This window comes from Oncorhynchus mykiss, chromosome 3 (genome assembly GCF_013265735.2).
Source record: "Oncorhynchus mykiss isolate Arlee chromosome 3, USDA_OmykA_1.1, whole genome shotgun sequence".
Taxonomy (NCBI): Eukaryota; Metazoa; Chordata; class Actinopteri; order Salmoniformes; family Salmonidae; genus Oncorhynchus; species Oncorhynchus mykiss.
The window spans coordinates 24,336,284-24,354,794 of record NC_048567.1 but is presented as its reverse complement, the minus strand read 5'-3'; the positions used below and the strand labels follow the sequence as shown (position 1 = coordinate 24,354,794).

Here is an 18,511-nt window from a genome sequence, read left to right as displayed (position 1 = left end):
CTCCAATACCTTGACTTTGTTGTCCTTAAGCCATTTTGGCACAACTTTGGAGGTGTTCTTAGGGTCATTGTTCATTTGGAAGACCCATTTGCGACCAAGCTTTAACTTCCTGACTAATGTCTTGAGATGTTGCTTCAATATATCCCCCCCAAAAAATCCTCCCTCATGATGCCATCAATTTTGTGAAGTAAACCAGTCCCTCCTGCAGAAAAGCACCCCCACAACATGATGCTGCCACCCCAGTGCTTCACGGTTGGGATGGTGTTCTTCGGCTTGCAAGCCTCCCCCTTTTTCCTCCAAACATAACGATGGTCATTATGGCCAACAGACCAGAGGACATTTCTTCAAAAAGTACAATCTTTGTCCCCATGTGCAGTTGCAAACCGTAGTCTGGCTTTTTTATGGCGGTTTTGGAGCAGTGGCTTCTTCTTTGCTGAACAGCCTTTCAGGTTATGTCGATATAGGACTCGTTTTACTGTGGATATAGATACTTTTGTGCCTGTTTCCTCCAGCATCTTCACAGGGTCCTTTGCTGTTGTTCTGGAATTGATTTGCACTTTTCACACCAAAATAGTTTCATCCCATGGTGTTTATACTTGTGTACTATTGTTTGTACAGATGAACGTGGTACCTTCAGGCGTTTGGAAATTGCTCCCAATGGTGAAACAGACGTGTGGAGGTCTTACATTTTTTTTCTGAGGTCTTGGCTGATTTCTTTTGATTTTCCCATGATGTCAAGCAAAGAGGCACTGAGTTTGAAGGTAGGCCTTGAAATACATCCACAGGTACACATCCAATTGATTCAAATAATGTCAAATAGCCTTTCAGAAGCTTCTAAAGCCATGACATCATTTTCTGGAATTTTCCAAGCTGTTTTCCAAGCTGTTTAAAGGCACAGTCAACTTAGTGTATGTAAACTTCTGACCCACTGGAATTGTGATACATGCATCATTCAAGACCAAGTTTCAATTGTGTGCAGCGCAATGGACATACAGTATAATGCACAACATCTCAGGAAGAATTTTGAAGACCAGAGGAGCCTCTCAAGTTAGATTTCATCTAATTGACTTTGATTGCAGCTCATTTGTGTATGCTATTAGCCAGACAAAGAGTTCAACAATAAATAATGACTACATTTATCCTCGAGCTGAATACTTTTTTCCTCATTGTTGGGCTATTTGATGTGTAATTTTTTATAAAAAGTTTATAATAGCAGCGAAATGGCAGCCAAATAATGCATATAGCTATAGATAGTAGCGTACACTGCAAAATGAAACAATCCATAGTAAACTAGTGCTTTGAGGGTGGACTGACTTATTTGGCATTAATAGACTGGTTTTACGCCCAACAACTTTCTATCCAAGCTGGGAGAGAGCACGATGACTGATCATGGGCATGAAGGCTCAGGTAGGCTACACAAGACAGTGGTGTTTTTTTTTATTTTTATAAATTGGTTGCAGATTAGTATTCTGTTGTATCGAAAAGACATTTTACAATCTGCAATGTTCAAATTTCCAACTTTAATTACTGAACCAGTGATTATATTATTGCCACCAGACATCATTTTAATGATGGCAGACTTGCGGAACTGTGTACAGCTTCGTGAAATGTTAAGCTTAACATGTGAAAATGACGACCAAATAGGCCTACCAATAAACATGTATCTGTTTGCTAAAGCAAAGCTATTGGCTACATGCCCTGTCGCCACAGAAAGCCTATCATCGATCCGATAGGCAGCCGCATAGATATGTCCTAATTTCAGCACCATGGACAGTGGTTGGTAGTCTAAACTTTGTGAGTGACTCTCTGGCTGACACATTGTGTTTATTTTAGGGAGTGGGGGCCCCACTCCAACCTTGCGGGGGTCCAGAGAAACTGCGTTACGCCAGTGTATAGGACAGACACTTCAAAACCTTATTCCTTACAATTTATTTTTGGACTGTCTGTTTTGCCATATACAAATGTGTTAATCAATTTGTTTCTATGGGTTATAGCAGTAAAGGCCAAATTCAATGTTTCATCAAATATATGCATATAAATATATAAAAAATGTATATACCTACAGGGGTACTCAAATGGCAAACTTAGCAATTTTATGACCATCTGAAAACAATTCCATATCTTAATTTAGTAGATATTGCGACCTTATGGGCTAAGACCTGAAGACACTTTATGTTGCCGTTTTTGTTACCCGTATTTGCCTCCAAGATAACCTATGAGCAACCAATGTTGTATGTTTGTATGGGAATGACTGCCACCTGATGGCAATGTTGAGGAAAACGGCTTCGGGGGGGGGGGGGGGGGGTGTAATACAGTAGGAAAATATCAAAATACAAAATATATAAATACAACAATCAATTCAGTAATTAACTTGATATATTCCCCTTTATCTGTCCTTTCAGTTTTGTAAAAATGACAAATACAAAAAACATGACTCAAACTGCATGAAGACATACTTAATTTACTGTGACTTGACACTGGTTGTATGTTAACTATATGTACTACATACTGTATGTATGAAACAGAAAATGTGTGGGGGTGTGCATGATGATGATGTTCCATTGATGTAGAATCAAATGTATTCTATGTATTTCATGTGGAAGCAGCACCACTAAATTGTCCATGACAAAATTTACCCTTGTGGATAATAAAGTATATCAGATTTGTGCTCTTTAAGCTGCAGGGTTAGTGGTGACCTCCTCCAGCAGAGGCTTATGCTGCTCCAGGTCCCGGAAGTTCTGCAACATATCAGAGCAAAGTTACACATTACTTGGGAGGACACAACAAACACTACTTGGTTGTGTGTGTGTGTGTGTGTGTGTCTACAAATCCGTATTCTACTTCCATTTGTATGGCCGTTGTATTCGCTCTTTTCCCTCCTTTTCATCCTTGTACAAAGCCTTGAGACCCAACACCGCAGAGCTGATGGTGACACAAAGCTGAAGGACTGCAGGCACGATGTCCAAGGCATTCATCAACATCTAATGGTAGAACAGACACATGGAGGATTTGAACATATTGACAGTTGACCGGAATGTTTACCTAAATAGCGGTGTTGGTGAACACTGGAAAATACAGAAACAGACTGGCATACCAGCTATTAGAATGTGCTTTAAAACATGGAACCCACCATCTCTGTTTAAGAACACACATATTCATTACTAAATTAAGCAGTTTGATCCATGTAAAAAATGTTAATATATTTTACTTAGAACAGAGAAGGGACATGACAACTATCGACTCACATGATGGATATCATTAAAAAACGTCATTCAAAAGCACTCACCAGTGAAACCTGCTTGGCATCGTTGCATTTCACCAAGAGTCTATCCCTCTGCGGATGACTTGGTAGTTGTCTCACCTGGCCGCCATAGTAGTCATCTCGCCAGATGTAGTCGTCATCATTGCAACTCCACCAGAAATGGCAGTTTGCCAGCACATTTCCAGCAATGGCCAGAGAAGCACCTGACAGGTTCGTCAACATATTGATGCCCACCTAAAACACAATCAGGGAATATAAAACCAGTTTGACTCAATTGAGTAAACCACTGAGTACTAGTTGTCTCAAATATTCAGTTGATGATTATAATTCAACTGGATCAGATTGAATGATTGTTCAATGGAGGACGGAAATGAGGCTAAGGATTGACAGGAAAGAGTTAAGGTCAATGAACAACTCACCAAGCAGGGACTGGGGAACTTCTCAGCCAATATACACATGATGCCAACTGCTATAAACTAAGAAGGCACCGAAATATCAAAATCAAATGCGCACAACCTACACAATCAACACATTATTTGTCCTGACAAAAATAACAAAGAACTCACAAGAAAATACACAGACATTTGACTTCAACCCTTCATTTTCTTTCAAAATAAATACTACTTAAGTAGGCAGGCCAAAATGTAAAAATAAATAAAGTTACTTATATAGTGCCTTGCGAAAGTATTCGGCCCCCTTGAACTTTGCGACCTTTTGCCACATTTCAGGCTTCAAACATAAAGATATAAAACTGTATTTTTTTGTGAAGAATCAACAACAAGTGGGACACAATCATGAAGTGGAACGACATTTATTGGATTTTTCAAACTTTTTTAACAAATCAAAAACTGAAAAATTGGGCGTGCAAAATTATTCAGCCCCCTTAAGTTAATACTTTGTAGCGCCACCTTTTGCTGCGATTACAGCTGTAAGTCGCTTGGGGTATGTCTCTATCAGTTTTGCACATCGAGAGTGAAATTTTTTCCCATTCCTCGTTGCAAAACAGCTCGAGCTCAGTGAGGTTGGATGGAGAGCATTTGTGAACAGCAGTTTTCAGTTCTTTCCACAGATTCTCGATTGGATTCAGGTCTGGACTTTGACTTGGCCATTCTAACACCTGGATATGTTTATTTTTGAACCATTCCATTGTAGATTTTGCTTTATGTTTTGGATCATTGTCTTGTTGGAAGACAAATCTCCGTCCCAGTCTCAGGTCTTTTGCAGACTCCATCAGGTTTTCTTCCAGAATGGTCCTGTATTTGGCTCCATCCAGCTTCCCATCAATTTTAACCATCTTCCCTCTCCCTGCTGAAGAAAAGCAGGCCCAAACCATGATGCTGCCACCACCATGTTTGACAGTGGGGATGGTGTGTTCAGCTGTGTTGCTTTTACGCCAAACATAACGTTTTGCATTGTTGCCAGAAAGTTCGATTTTGGTTTCATCTGACCAGAGCACCTTCTTCCACATGTTTGGTGTGTCTCCCAGGTGGCTTGTGGCAAACTTTAAACGACACTTTTTATGGATATCTTTAAGAAATGGCTTTCTTCTTACCACTCTTCCATAAAGGCCAGATTTGTGCAATATACAACTGATTGTTGTCCTATGGACAGAGTCTCCCACCTCAGCTGTAGATCTCTGCAGTTCATCCAGAGTGATCATGGGCCTCTTGGCTGCATCTCTGATCAGTCTTCTCCTTGTATGAGCTGAAAGTTTAGAGGGACGGCCAGGTCTTGGTAGATTTGCAGTGGTCTGATACTCCTTCCATTTCAATATTATCGCTTGCACAGTGCTCATTGGGATGTTTAAAGCTTGGGAAATCTTTTTGTATCCAAATCCGGCTTTAAACTTCTTCACAACAGTATCTCGGACCTGCCTGGTGTGTTCCTTGTTCTTCATGATGCTCTCTGCGCTTTTAACAGACCTCTGAGACTATCACAGTGCAGGTGCATTTATACGGAGACTTGATTACACACAGGTGGATTGTATTTATCATCATTAGTCATTTAGGTCAACATTGGATCATTCAGAGATCCTCACTGAACTTCTGGAGAGAGTTTGCTGCACTGAAAGTAAAGGGGCTGAATAATTTTGCACGCCCAATTTTTCAGTTTTTGATTTGTTAAAAAAGTTTGAAATATCCAATAAATGTCGTTCCACTTCATGATTGTGTCCCACTTGTTGTTGATTCTTCACAAAAAAATACAGTTTTATATCTTTATGTTTGAAGCCTGAAATGTGGCAAAAGGTCGCAAAGTTCAAGGGGGCCGAATACTTTCGCAAGGCACTGTATATTTCCTGGTTTGTTTACTGTGGTTATAACTCCAAGTGAAATCATGTGCTTTCATACTAAACATGATAACATGGTAAACGATAACAAAATAAAGTAAGCTTACCACACCACCAAGCCAATAAGGAACCCTACACCCTGCCTGTGTAATAATCAGTGCTAACAAGGATCGCTCCCAAGCCAATGTTGAGTACTCCCACCATGATCTGTATAGTCTGTGAAATAAAAAAATAATAATTTTAGATAACTCCCTCTCACTTCTGATGACAATTGTGACCCAGTGGTGATAGACATGCATGTTGTGGTGTGTGTGTGTGTGTGTGTGTGTGTGTGTGTGTGTGTGTGTGTGTGTGTGTGTGTGTGTGTGTGTGTGTGTGTGTGTGTGTGTGTGTGTGTGTGTGTGTGTGTGTGTGTGTGTATTTTAGTTCACCCACCCCCAGAGCTGACTGGGAATTTGCTTGGAGCCTCCAAGGTCCCTGGGACACAGAGCTTGCTGGGCTGTAGCACAGGGTCCCAAGTATTTGACACAGCAGGGGCCAACTGCTTCCTTCTTTAGCATTCACAGTAAATACAGCCACCCCTTTGCCATTGGTCACGGTCACTGACATGCTGGCCACTCTTGGTTACACAGCTCTAAATCAACAGAAAGGCAGAACAATAATTGTAATGTTAAAATAGGTGTGTATCCCGTATAAGTAATCATGTTAAAAGGTGCACATTCATTCCAATAACATCTGATAATGTCTGTGTTGCATCTGTAGGACACACCTTTTTTTAAAGGACTAACTATTCATTTTGTTAGAGAATTTCTGGCATTGTACAGCTCTGAATCTGCCCTAAATAAGGGCACTCTTGTTGTTACTGCTACAGTGTTAATTGGGTCATAGTGGCAAACAGGTTCCATCCCATGTAGACAACATTAAAGTTAATCTACCCATTATTTTTGTTGCTTTGCTTTCCTTCATTGCGGTAATCTCTTGCCTCATTGAAAGATGATAGGGCATGTCATAAAGTGTGGTGATGAGTGGGTGTAGAGCCTCTGCTATGCCTGAGCAGGAAGTGCACATCATAAAACCCCCTCTTCTGGGAAATTACTTGAAACAGCAATTGTATGACCATGTTGCTCAAATAACTTATGAATTCAATCAATTCAGTACAGCTCAAATTTCTGCAGCACTTTACGGTAAAGAATTTAGGCTACCGATTGTTTACTTAGATATGTGGGGGAAACTCACATACAATGTATAGCACCCAACTGGGCGATGCCATCAATGGCAGCCATTTTGCATTAGAAAGTGCTCCACCCATTTTGTACCAAGTAGGCTACACGTACGTACAAATAGTGTTTAATTATTTTTAGTTAGCAGCAGAAAGTACCCATACCATATAATGTCCCAGTAAAACAGCTAAAACAGTACTGTAAAATAAACTACTATCCAGGAGTTACATATGCGTCTGTCAGTGGTGGAGTTCATTTTGCATGTCCCGGTGCCCCGGGTGGTTGGAGATTTCACTTAAGGACCAATGGAATGGTCTAAAATGAGCATACTCTGCCTACCAGGCGCATCCGGCCATGCAACCATTGGGTGTTCTGAAACACTCAGATCCCTCCCGCTGACTCACGAGAGAATGTAAACCATGACAAATGTCTGCATAGATTTTATAACTGTTGAGCTTCAATTTGCAGTATGAACTGTTCAATATAATCTATTTATTTACTATTTTGTAATTACATTTGATTACATTTCTTTTTGAGAGCATGAAACTACACACCCATTTAAATTCACTCAAAATGTATTATTCAACAACAAATGCATATTTTAGAGAAAGTGAGCTCCTCCATTCATGGCAATTGAGATGGACACCTCTATAGGTCCTATGTGATCAGTGGTAGACCAGTCTGCTTGATGCACAGTTTGGTTTCCTTACAGGGAAGTAGCTGATAGGGAGGGCTCAACCAGTCTCAGCTAGTTCCCAACAGTACCTCCTCAGTTTAGAGGAACTGAGAGGTTAACCCTTCCCTCAATGAATAATAAACATACAATGAATTCCTGTCATTTCCTGACAAACTGAAGAACCCTGGCTGTCTGTTTCCAAGAGAGGAATGCCCAGCTTAAAGCTGGATTTCTGTACAAATATCATCTTTCCTCTTGCCTCAGCCATAGTTGGCAGGTCAGACTTCACCCATACATCTTTATCATTTTTCCAACCAGCTCCTCAACATTCCCCCCTAAGGCCCTTCTGCTATTCCCAGCCTGCTAGCTGTCTGGATTGCCGTGTCTCCAGCTCGCCGAACCTCCCACTGGTCCCTATGATCACTCAGCTACGCATGCCTCTCCCTAATGTCAATATGCCTTGTCCACTTCTGTTTTGGTTAGTGATTATTATCTTATTTCAATGTAGAGACTATGCCTTAGCTAGCCCTTTTGTGTCACCTCCCACACATGCGGTGACCTCACTTGGTCTAAATGATGTCTCGAGAGACAAAACCTCTCATCGCCACGCAATGCCTAGGTTTACGTCCACTGTATTCACATCCTACCATACCCTTGTCTGCACATTATGCCTTGAATCTATTCTTCCACACCCAGAAACCTGTTCATTTTACTCTCTGTTCCAAACGCAATAGACGACCAGTCCTTATAGCCTTTAGCCGTACCCTTATCCTACTCCTCCTCTGTTGACGTAGAGGTTAATCCAGACCCTGCAGCGCCTAGCTCCACTCCCATTCCCCAGGCACTCTCATTTGTTGATTTCTGTAACTGTAAAAGCATTGGTTTCATGCATGTTAACATTAGAAGCCTCCTCTCTAAGTTTGTTTTACTCACTGCTTTAGCACTCTGCCAACCCGGATGTTCTAGCCGTGTCTGAATCCTGGCTTAGGAAGACCACCAAAAATCCTGACATTTCCATCCCTAACTATAACATTTTCCAACAAGATGGAACTGCCAAAGGTGGCGGAGTTGCAATCTGCTGCAGAGATAGCCTGCAGAGTTCTGTCATATTATCCAGGTCTGTGCCAAAACAATGAGCTTCTACTTCTAAAAATCCATCTTTCCAGAAACAAGTCTCTCACTGTTGCTGCTTGTTATAGACCACCTTCTGCCCCCAGCTGTGCCCTGGACATCATATGTGTATTGATTGCCCCAAATCTATCTTCATATCTCATACTGTTAGGTGACCTAAACTGGGACATGCTTAACACCCCGGCCATCCTACAACCTAAACTAGATTCCCTCAATCTCACACAAATGATCAATGAACTTACCAGGTACAACCCCGAATCTGTAAACACGGGCACCCTTATAGATATCATCCTGACAAACCTCCCCTCTAAATACACCTCTGCTGTCTTCAACCAGGATCTCAGCGATCACTGCCTCATTGCCTGCGTCTGTAATGGGTCTGCGGTCAAACGACCACCCCTCATCACTGTCAAACGGTCCCTAAAACACAGGCCTTTTTAATCAACCTGGCCCGGGTATCCTGGAAGGATATTGACCTCATTCAGTCAGTAGAGGATGCCTGGTTATTCTTTAAAAGTGCTTTCCTCATCATCTTAAATAAGCATGGCCCATTAAAAAAAAATACAGAACCAGGAACAGATTTAGCCCTTGGTTCACTCCAGACCTGACTGCCTTTGACCAGCACAAAAACATATTCTGGCGTACTGCATTTGCATCGAATAACAAACAGATCACCGCTATAATATCTGTTCTGGAATTAATGGGGACTTATTTTAAATACCTGTAGCCATAGTTACACAAAAAGCAGTAACATGTACTGTAGAGGTGGCACAACAGACCTTTCTCAGTGGTCCTCATGGTCATGTTAAAGGAGGAAAACATGCAACAACCTGCCCCAAAAAATATGAATAATATAATGCAAATCCAAAAATCATACTCCTGATTTTCTATATAGCCTAACTTTTCTAGATGGCTTTCCTCTACCAAGACTGAAATAAAATGTTTCACCTGGCTAAAGACCAGGATAATCACATACAGCTCCGGCCTAAGGAGTTTCACACAAGTGCTGGTGGTCTGACCTCTGCAGATTGGCAACTAAATTATAGCATACTGATAAAGGATAGGCTGGTCTAATAGTGTTAACCTAGTGTTTTTCCTTCGTCTTTGACAAAGGTTAATCACACATTTAAAAAAAAAAAAATCAAATGGTACATTCTCAGCCTTGATCTACAGTCACAAATGTGAGAGGAGCCTCGTTAAGAATGTCATTAGCTTGGTTTCCAGCCAATTGGCGACAGATTTTCATATGGACATTCTCAAATCCACATAAAGAAAAAGACGCACATTTTCCCACGTCGGTAGGTTTCCAGCCAGTTGGATACAGACTGTCATGCGAATATTCTAAAATCCACATAAAGAAAAAGTATTTTCCCACCAAACAAACTTGTTGCGGATGAAAGTCCACGCGTGAGGATGTAGTGTACACAAAATGTACTTTTTCGCTTAAAGCTGCAATAGGTAACTTGCTACTGTCATTCTCATTGAAAGTAAGTCTAAGATGTTTTACATATTTGATCGATTTATAGTAGTGAGTGCATTCTTTTCATATAAATAAGCGGTAGACTTGTTTTATGTGGGCTATGGCTCCCGGTTTTAAGGTAAGTTTTTGCGTCTTTTACTTTCGGTTTTGTAGGCTACACCAGCTTCAAACAGCTGAAAATTCTATATTTTTGGTTTTGGAAAATGTATTTCATAGCAGTTTAGATCACGTGTCAAACTCATTCCACCGAGGGCAGATTCTCGCCAGACTTTCGCTCCACCCATGTACTCCATTGACTAATTAAGGTTAGTAGTTAGTATGAAACTCCCCTCACCTGGTTGTCTAGGTCTTTATTGAAAGAAAAAAACGAATGCCTGCAGACACTGCCATTCGTGGAATGAGTTTGACACCCCTGGTTAAGATGGTAGGCCTACAATTATTATCTACAGGGGATCCCAAACTTTTTAACTCATGACCCACTGCGCGCACGCCACATCCAAATGTACTTTTAAATGACAATTATTATATCCAATCAATATTTGCGCATGAAGGCGTTTTCCATGCGCCGCCATTTCTCGCGTAATTAATTTTACCGACACAAAAAGATCCCACTATGTCCAATGAACAAATTATCTGTTGGCATATATAAAATTAAAGCCTACCGAAACGTCCTGTTTCCGTCACAGCTTTCAATTATATTTTTAATATGATATTACTTTAGGAAAAATGCATTAGGTCGTGCAGTGCTTTGATTGAGTTATTAGGCATGATAGGCTGTTATTCACCTTCAAACCCAAATTTTCATGTCATTAAAGAATTAAATGAATGCATGTGGGATTTTATGGTCATTACCGCACAAAACAACTACAATACTTTAAAGGGACAATCTGTAGTTTAAACAATAACAAGGTATACACCCCAACTATGTTATGGTGTGGTAAAAAGTTGAGGGTTGGGCCTGGAAAAATGTAAACCACTCTCACATTCATAAACATAATGGTGCAAGGACTGACCATCCATGATATTAACATTTTATTTTTAACCAAGTTTTTAGGATGCAGTGTTTGTTTACATTTACATTGTTTTACTCCAATGTTTGTAAACAATCTTATATTTTGGGTTTGATAGGGTGTGACAGTTGAACTAAGGCATAAATTATATTCTTCAATAATCAATTTAGGGGTCCAAAAATGTACGTAGCAACAGCAGATTGCCCCTTTAAATATAATATTTAATATATAAAGTATTTGCCCACTTTTTTTCTCAGCATTAGAATTTTAGATTTGACAGTGATTTAGAACTGGGTTTATATACATAATTGAGTAGTACACATACATTTTGGCCAAATGCAATGACACCCCCACACCACTAGACTTCAACGTTGCAAAAACCTAAGGTAATACTGCTTTCATCTCAGCTTGAGAATTTTGTTTGCTAGTTTTGTGACGTAGCAAAGATTATTATATTGACGAGATAGTAAAGTAACCGCTATAACAATGGAAATTACATGTCCTCAAAGATGGAAGGCGGGCGATGCGAGAGCACGTGGCACCATTCTAGCCAATGAGGGGGCCGATACGAGTGTCAACAACAGGCCATAGAGATAGATAGAGGACCCATCTTTGTGTATGTGATATTATAGCGTTTGTAACAGCATTGGCAGCACATTTAAGGCTAACTCCATTTAAAGTAGTACATGATTTTCTTCTTTATCGGTTGAAAACTCCCAACTCATAGGAATCCCCACCTAGTTGACCGCTTTAACGGTAGAAGCCCTCAATGACAATGTCCATGCTTGAACGTGTTATATGATGAGTCCTCTATCTACCTCTATGACAACATGCACAACTCCGATAAAGTCGTTTTTTCGAAATGCGAAATGCCACGTCTGGTACACCATTACGAAACTTCTATTTGATCAAATAATCCTCACATAGCAAATAAAATATACACATTTTTGTTGACCAAATTCGACACTTAATGACCATACAAACAAATCGTATTTTCGTGGACAGATTTTGGGCTGAGTAAAACCTCTCGCTTCACCTCTTCCTCTCTGGATGTAGTGAATTTGAAGAGGAGTAAAGATGGCGGAGAACAGCGGCACAGATCCCACTGTGGATTCCAACGTTGTTGAAAATGCTGCCTCAGACGGGACCATGATTGTGGTCACGGTAAAAACTCCGAAAGATAAAGAGGAGATCGCGATATCGGAAGATTCTTCTGTCGCACAGGTATTTGCATTTATTTACACAGTCAGTTATGCAAGTCATGCTGTGGCTAATAAGCATAAATCGAAGTTAGCTAGACAACTATTACCTAGCAGGTTTACGATGTTAATTGGGAAGAATAGTCTCATTTTCCTGACTAGTAATATTTATTTTCAACTTGTCCATTTCCTTAAGTCGGTTCCTAATAGTAGTTTTACTCGTGTTTTGCACAATCGGCACTGTGTAAAGACATGTATAGCAAGCATGAGCTAGCTAACTACGCAACTAGCTAACGTTAGCTTGTGAGTAAGCTAGCCAGCTACGTCTCTGTCAGGCTCATCTAGCTAGCTAACTTTAGCTGCGATCAGGTTAGCTGATAACCGGCTAGCCAACGGAGGCTCCGGCCATTGCGAAAGCCGATCGGGAAACGGGTGGGTATAATTTGTTTAACGTTCCAACAGGAATCTGTTCCTAAAACTTCGTAAAGTACAAGGTTGCCAACAAACAACGCATACAAAGTAGCAGGATCAATTCACCTAGCTGCCGAATAGGCATCCACTCACCACGTAGCTTATTCTTAATGTTTGTCCGTAGGCTACCAAAGTGAGGACAGACATTTTTCGGAATAAACGTGGTGAGTGACATTTTTTATGAAATAGCCCGCTCCCTACCCGGTATCTTATTCTGCCGCTATACAACTTTGTATGCGTTGTTTGTTGGCAACCTTGTTATTTACGAAGTTTTTGGAACAGATTCATTCCTGTTGGAACGTCCCACAAATTATACCCACACTCATGAAACTGATCGTTAAGTTCACGGCTGGCGACATGGTTAATGTTGTATTTGGTGATTCCCTAAACCATTCATATTTGACCTCATTGTTCTTTATAAAACTTAAAGGACAGCTAGCAGATTCACATCGTTAGCTAACGTTAGCTAGCTAAGCCAAGATAACTTGTTTTTTTTTACCAACACTGAATGATTTGGGTGTGTACCTATCCTCTTTGTTCCCATTTGTCTTCACCGGGCACTTCATTCTGTCTCGTGCATACAGTTTAAAGAGGAGATATCCAAAAGGTTTAATGCCAAGCAGGACCAGCTGGTGTTGATTTTTGCTGGAAAAATCTTAAAGGATGGAGACACACTGAACCAACACGGCATCAAGGACGGACTCACTGTTCACCTAGTCATCAAGACTGCTCCCAAGTAAGAAGATTTTCTTGCCCGCTATTCTAGTGACACGATTTTGTGTGTGAGATAATGGGAACATTTAGGTTGATAATGACCTCACTTTTTCTCCAGGGCTACAGTTGGTGGCACATCCCAGTCCTCGGCATCCAGCTCTGGGACCCCCCAGGCCAACAGCAGCGTTAACCCCAGCGCAGCGCCCAATGACAGCACAACACCAGGCACTGGGCCTACCCCAACCTCCACACAGCCACCCAACTTACTGAGTTAGTGACCCAGTCCCCACCAAACCATCTCACAGAAAGACGACCATATCGCCATACAACTACTCAACATCCACACAACTAGGCACTAACCTATATCCTTCCAGTAATCCACCGCCCCCTTGTGTCTGCATAGGTGGGTTTGGTGACCTATCTAGCCTGTCAGGCATGGGCATGGGCTCGGCCAACTTCATGGAGATGCAGCAGCAGATGCAGAGACAGCTGATGTCCAACCCGGAGATGCTGTCTCAGATCATGGACAACCCTTTGGTGCAGAACATGATGTCCAACCCAGACCTGATGAGGCAGATGATTGTGACAAACCCTCAGATGCAGCAGCTGATGGAGCGCAACCCTGAGATCTCCCACATGCTCAACAACCCTGAACTTATGAGACAGGTTAAGTCTGGAGCTCAGATGGGTCCTTTGTTCAAGGTGTCATATAATTGGTTTTGGGGAATCACAGTGTGTCTTGGCTTTATTTGAATCTCTCTTAAGAACCTAGGCTCGAAGAGCATATTACTCAAACCATTTTGCTTCTTTATGTAGTTAGCTTACAATGTAGTTGAAATGTAAAAAGGACTCTATGTAACAGTGCAATTTACATAGGCCCAAACCCTTAAACTAGACCGCACCACTCCCAGAACGATGGGAGGAATGGATGTGAGGAGGATCATGCACAGATGCATAATGTTAACTCCCTTCCTCTCTTCAGACCATGGAGTTGGCAAGGAACCCAGCCATGATGCAAGAGATGATGCGTAACCAGGACCGGGCGCTTAGCAACCTGGAGAGCATCCCTGGGGGCTACAACGCCCTCCGGAGGATGTACACAGACATCCAGGAGCCTATGTTCAGTGCCGCTAGAGAGCAGGTAGCGATTATTCCTGCAAATACCATATGTAGACATCTAATTGTCTTGAATCAAGTCCGGTTGTGTGACTTAGTCCACTTTTTTCCCATCCATAGTTTGGAAACAATCCCTTCTCTGCTTTGGGGGGCAACTTGGACTCTGGCGTGCAGCCCTCCAGAACAGAGAACAGGGAGCCCTTACCAAACCCCTGGGGACCCCCTGGAACGACCCCCTCAGAGATCAGGGGGACTGGTGCCTCCACGACAACAACAACCTCTGCTGGCGGGACTGCACCCAGTGCCTCCAACCCCCTGGGCATCAATGCCTCTGGGCTGGGCAACGGTAACACCACTACATCAGAAGAAGCACTTTTACCTTTTAGTCAATCTGCAAAACTATATTTCCCCTTACACCTGTATTAACATACCACATTTGAGTATAACCCTTGTTTTGCTGCTTAGCTGATCCGTCTGTATCTCTCACTCCACACCCTGTCCAGGTGTGTTCGGTAGCCCTGGCATGCAGAGTCTGATGCAGCAGATCTCTGAGAACCCCCAGCTGATGCAGAACATGCTGTCTGCGCCCTACATGCGCAGTATGATGCAGTCGCTGGCGCAGAACCCTGACCTCGCCTCGCAGGTCTGCACAACTTCAGCCCTCTCTGCAGTAGGATTCAGAAGTCCTGATGAATATTCTAGGCTATTTTGTGTGAAGAGTAGAATCATTGCTTAATTCTTTATTAATTCCCTCAGGCAATGCTGAACAACCCCCTCTTTGCCGGAAACCCCCAGTTACAGGAACAGTTGAGACATCAGATGCCGGTCTTTCTCCAACAGGTCAGATTTCTGTCTCCAGTTATACACTTTAGTTCCATATACTGACAACAACAACAAAAAAGACAACAGAGTGTTATGGAAGGTGCTGAGTTTCTGACTGACTAAATGGAACATCATTTGGGTTGACCAACTAAATGGTTATTTTACAGATGCAGAATCCTGAGTCACTGTCTGTGATGACTAACCCCCGGGCCATGCAGGCTCTCATGCAGATCCAGCAGGGCCTGCAGACCCTACAGACGGAAGCCCCAGGACTCATGCCCAGGTACTGTACCATCTATTATCCAGTAGATGCTTACTGGACAGACTCGTGCTTACATTTGATTTTATTGATGATGCCACTTAAACTATGGTTCTTCTCCTAGTTTGGCTCCTGGTGGGATCCCAGTGATTCCTCCAACCACAGGAGGCAGTGTGGCCCCAGAAAATCTTCCTCCCCCAACACAGGGCTCAAATCCCACTGCTGCCACTAACCCATCCCAACAGCAGCAGCAGCTCATGCAGCAGATGTTACAGATGTTTGCTGGAGGAGGAGGCGGCTCATCGGTATGTCATTGAGCTGCAAACATAGTTTCTACTTGGTAACTATACTTTGGTATTATCCAGTGAGTTAGCATTAGCTTTGTGTTTCTACTGGCCTCATTGGCCTAAAACCAATTAAAACTGGTACTGAGACTTGTCTCCTAACAGTCACTCAAATAGGACCCCAGCAACATTTTCCATGTAGGCTCATATAAAAATTGACTTTGGTTATGCTCCCCTTCGCAGACCCAGACCGTAACCCCGGAGGTGCGGTTTCAGCAGCAGCTGGACCAGCTCAGCGCCATGGGCTTCATCAACCGTGAGGCCAACCTGCAGGCCCTCATCGCCACGGGGGGAGACATCAACGCTGCCATTGAGAGACTGCTGGGCTCCCAGCCCTCCTAACTCTCTTAGCCCCCTGAGATTACTGGGAGAGAGGGGTTAGGTAGGGGTGGTGAGGGCTGGAGTGGGAGTTTACAAATGAACACAGTCCTTCATCACAGTCTGACAAGCCCCTCAGATAGACTCAACTGAATTCCAATTACTATTCATCTCTTTGGCTGATCTGTGAAAAGTAGGAAAGATATGGGGGCAGGAAGTGGGTGTTCAGATTCAAGTTTCTATTGGAGAGATCTCATATCAACCCTGTGGAATGATGACATCGCTGCAAAATGACGCCACCACTAACATGACTACTTCCTCTGTTGACTATGGGAGATTATTTCTGAAATGACTGCCCATTTGCTGGACATGCATGAGGTTGCCGACTTAACCCATCTTAATGGATTGTGTTTAGCCGGTAACGAGTTGAAATTTGGAGGAATATGAGTGTTGAAATCATAGGTCAGAGGAATCACTCATTCTTTCATTGTCATGAGAACCTGCTTGTTTTTACTTAATTTCACTCTATCATGCCTGATTGACTAGTATTTATTACAGGAGCTGTAGAAGTTACCTTCTCTTTTCTTTACCACTCACCTTCAGTTTACCTTCTGCTTTAATCATTTCTTGACATCCTTCAAAACTGATCCTGGCTGTTGGATTCTCTGTTTGAGCACTATAGCGCCCCAGGTTCAGCTGTTTGCTTACACTTTCAGCTTTTTTGGAAGGGATGATTTTCAGGTTGGAAGGTCAGGCAAGGTAGCTTGGTGAGCTCTGTAGTTAATGCTACATTGAGTCAATGAATGCTATTGAGTGTAAATTATTCAACCGTTTAGGCTCTGATTATGGGTTGTGATAAGACCTCAATGTTTTAATCTGAGCAATGATAAAAATGCAGACACCTTTTACGTTAACCATTTTGTGTATTTTCATACAAGCAGCGGTTTAGTGCCTGATAAAAATGTATGTATTGGGTTCAGCAATATATTCCAAAATAATTTGTGAAATCTATAATGACAAAGTGTACTAATAGCATAGAGAATAGTTTTTCTTAAACCCATACATATTAGTTGCAGTACCTACAGTTAAAGAACATCTGTTCAGCGCTGCCTTTTTCTTGGAGTCACTCTGTTATCTATTCTAATAATACCTTTCAAGAAACATGATCAAGTGTGTGGTGGTCATTCATTTAGTTCAGAAGCATGGTCTACACCAGTAGTCTTCACTCCTGATCCTGGAGGGATGCACCCTATGCTGAATTCAGATTCTCAATCCTCAAAATGCACACTTGTTCACCCCACCTCAGATTTAAAAGCACTGGACTGGACTGCAGTGAGAAATGTGGTGGAAACTTAATTTAGCCCAAGCTTACGCCAATCCGCACCCTTTTGGCAAAGTGAAATTGGAATTGAGTGCAAGCCCAGCGCAAACAGATGTGATTCAGCTATTCATGATCTTGATGAGTAGTTAATGTTGCAGACTTGGCCTGTTCACACTGACTGCAACCCCCTAGGACCAGGTGTGATTAACACTAGTCTACATTGTGTATGTTATGAAATTATATGAACTTGATATGGATGATTTGTTCAACTTGTATGGGAATTGTGTGTAGTTTGAGAGGTGGGAAAGTTATAGTGGTGACCATGCATATTTGGTAGATCATAAAAGGACCAAGCTTGAAAATATAAATTGTGAACTGAAATAAACATTGAAATATCTTAATGGCAATTAAGCATTAAGCTGTTTTAACATTCACCAGAGAGGAGCTTGGATTTGTTTATTTTCCTCCATGATGACAAAATGTATAAAAGCATGGATTTCTTAGATCTTCAATTTATGATCATTTCATATCACTTGGTCTAAAATGGTGGCTAAAGGAAAGCTGTGTAAATTATAAACAAATGACTGGGGCTAGTTCAATCTCATCAAATATGCTTGGGCTGTGAAGTTGGGAGCAATGCAATTGTTAGATTCATCCGGCCTCACCGCAGAGGTTACTCGGGGTAGCTATTATAATTTTTTAACTGATCGGAATCTCATGTCTGAAAATATGATGGGGATATATGCCATTTTGTGCCCTTGATATACCATATTGTTTCTTTATTCAATAACTGCAATTAGCCCCATACTGTAGCTAACTCTGTTCTTCTAATACAGATTCTCCCCCAGTCCCCTTACTTGGACAAGTGTTTAACATCTCAG

The 18,511-nt window shown here is 41.9% G+C and overlaps 1 protein-coding gene and 1 pseudogene across 1 annotated transcript; one reads left to right on the top strand and one right to left on the bottom strand.

Moving 5' to 3' along the window:
- Window positions 1–2,441: 2,441 nt before the first annotated feature.
- Window positions 2,442–12,233, bottom strand: LOC118947812 (annotated as a pseudogene).
- LOC110514914 (ubiquilin-4) lies at window positions 11,922–18,071 on the top strand. Its single transcript, XM_021594051.2, has 11 exons — window positions 11,922–12,290; window positions 13,321–13,472; window positions 13,569–13,720; window positions 13,854–14,116; window positions 14,433–14,591; window positions 14,687–14,912; window positions 15,070–15,209; window positions 15,323–15,406; window positions 15,556–15,671; window positions 15,772–15,952; window positions 16,175–18,071. The coding sequence occupies exons 1-11, from the start codon at window positions 12,144–12,146 to the stop codon at window positions 16,331–16,333; spliced, it is 1,779 nt and encodes a 592-aa protein (XP_021449726.2). The 5' UTR covers window positions 11,922–12,143; the 3' UTR covers window positions 16,334–18,071.
- The last annotated feature ends 440 nt before the right edge of the window (window positions 18,072–18,511 follow it).

Bases quoted from the DNA above. Each gene is read 5' to 3' on its own strand.
- LOC110514914 (XM_021594051.2), top strand. From the start codon at position 12,144: ATGGCGGAGAACAGCGGCACAGATCCCACTGTGGATTCCAACGTTGTT. The intron at 14,117-14,432 runs GTTAAGTCTGGA...TCCTCTCTTCAG, and splicing joins ACCCTGAACTTATGAGACAG to ACCATGGAGTTGGCAAGGAA. The intron at 15,672-15,771 runs GTACTGTACCAT...TTCTTCTCCTAG, and splicing joins GCCCCAGGACTCATGCCCAG to TTTGGCTCCTGGTGGGATCC.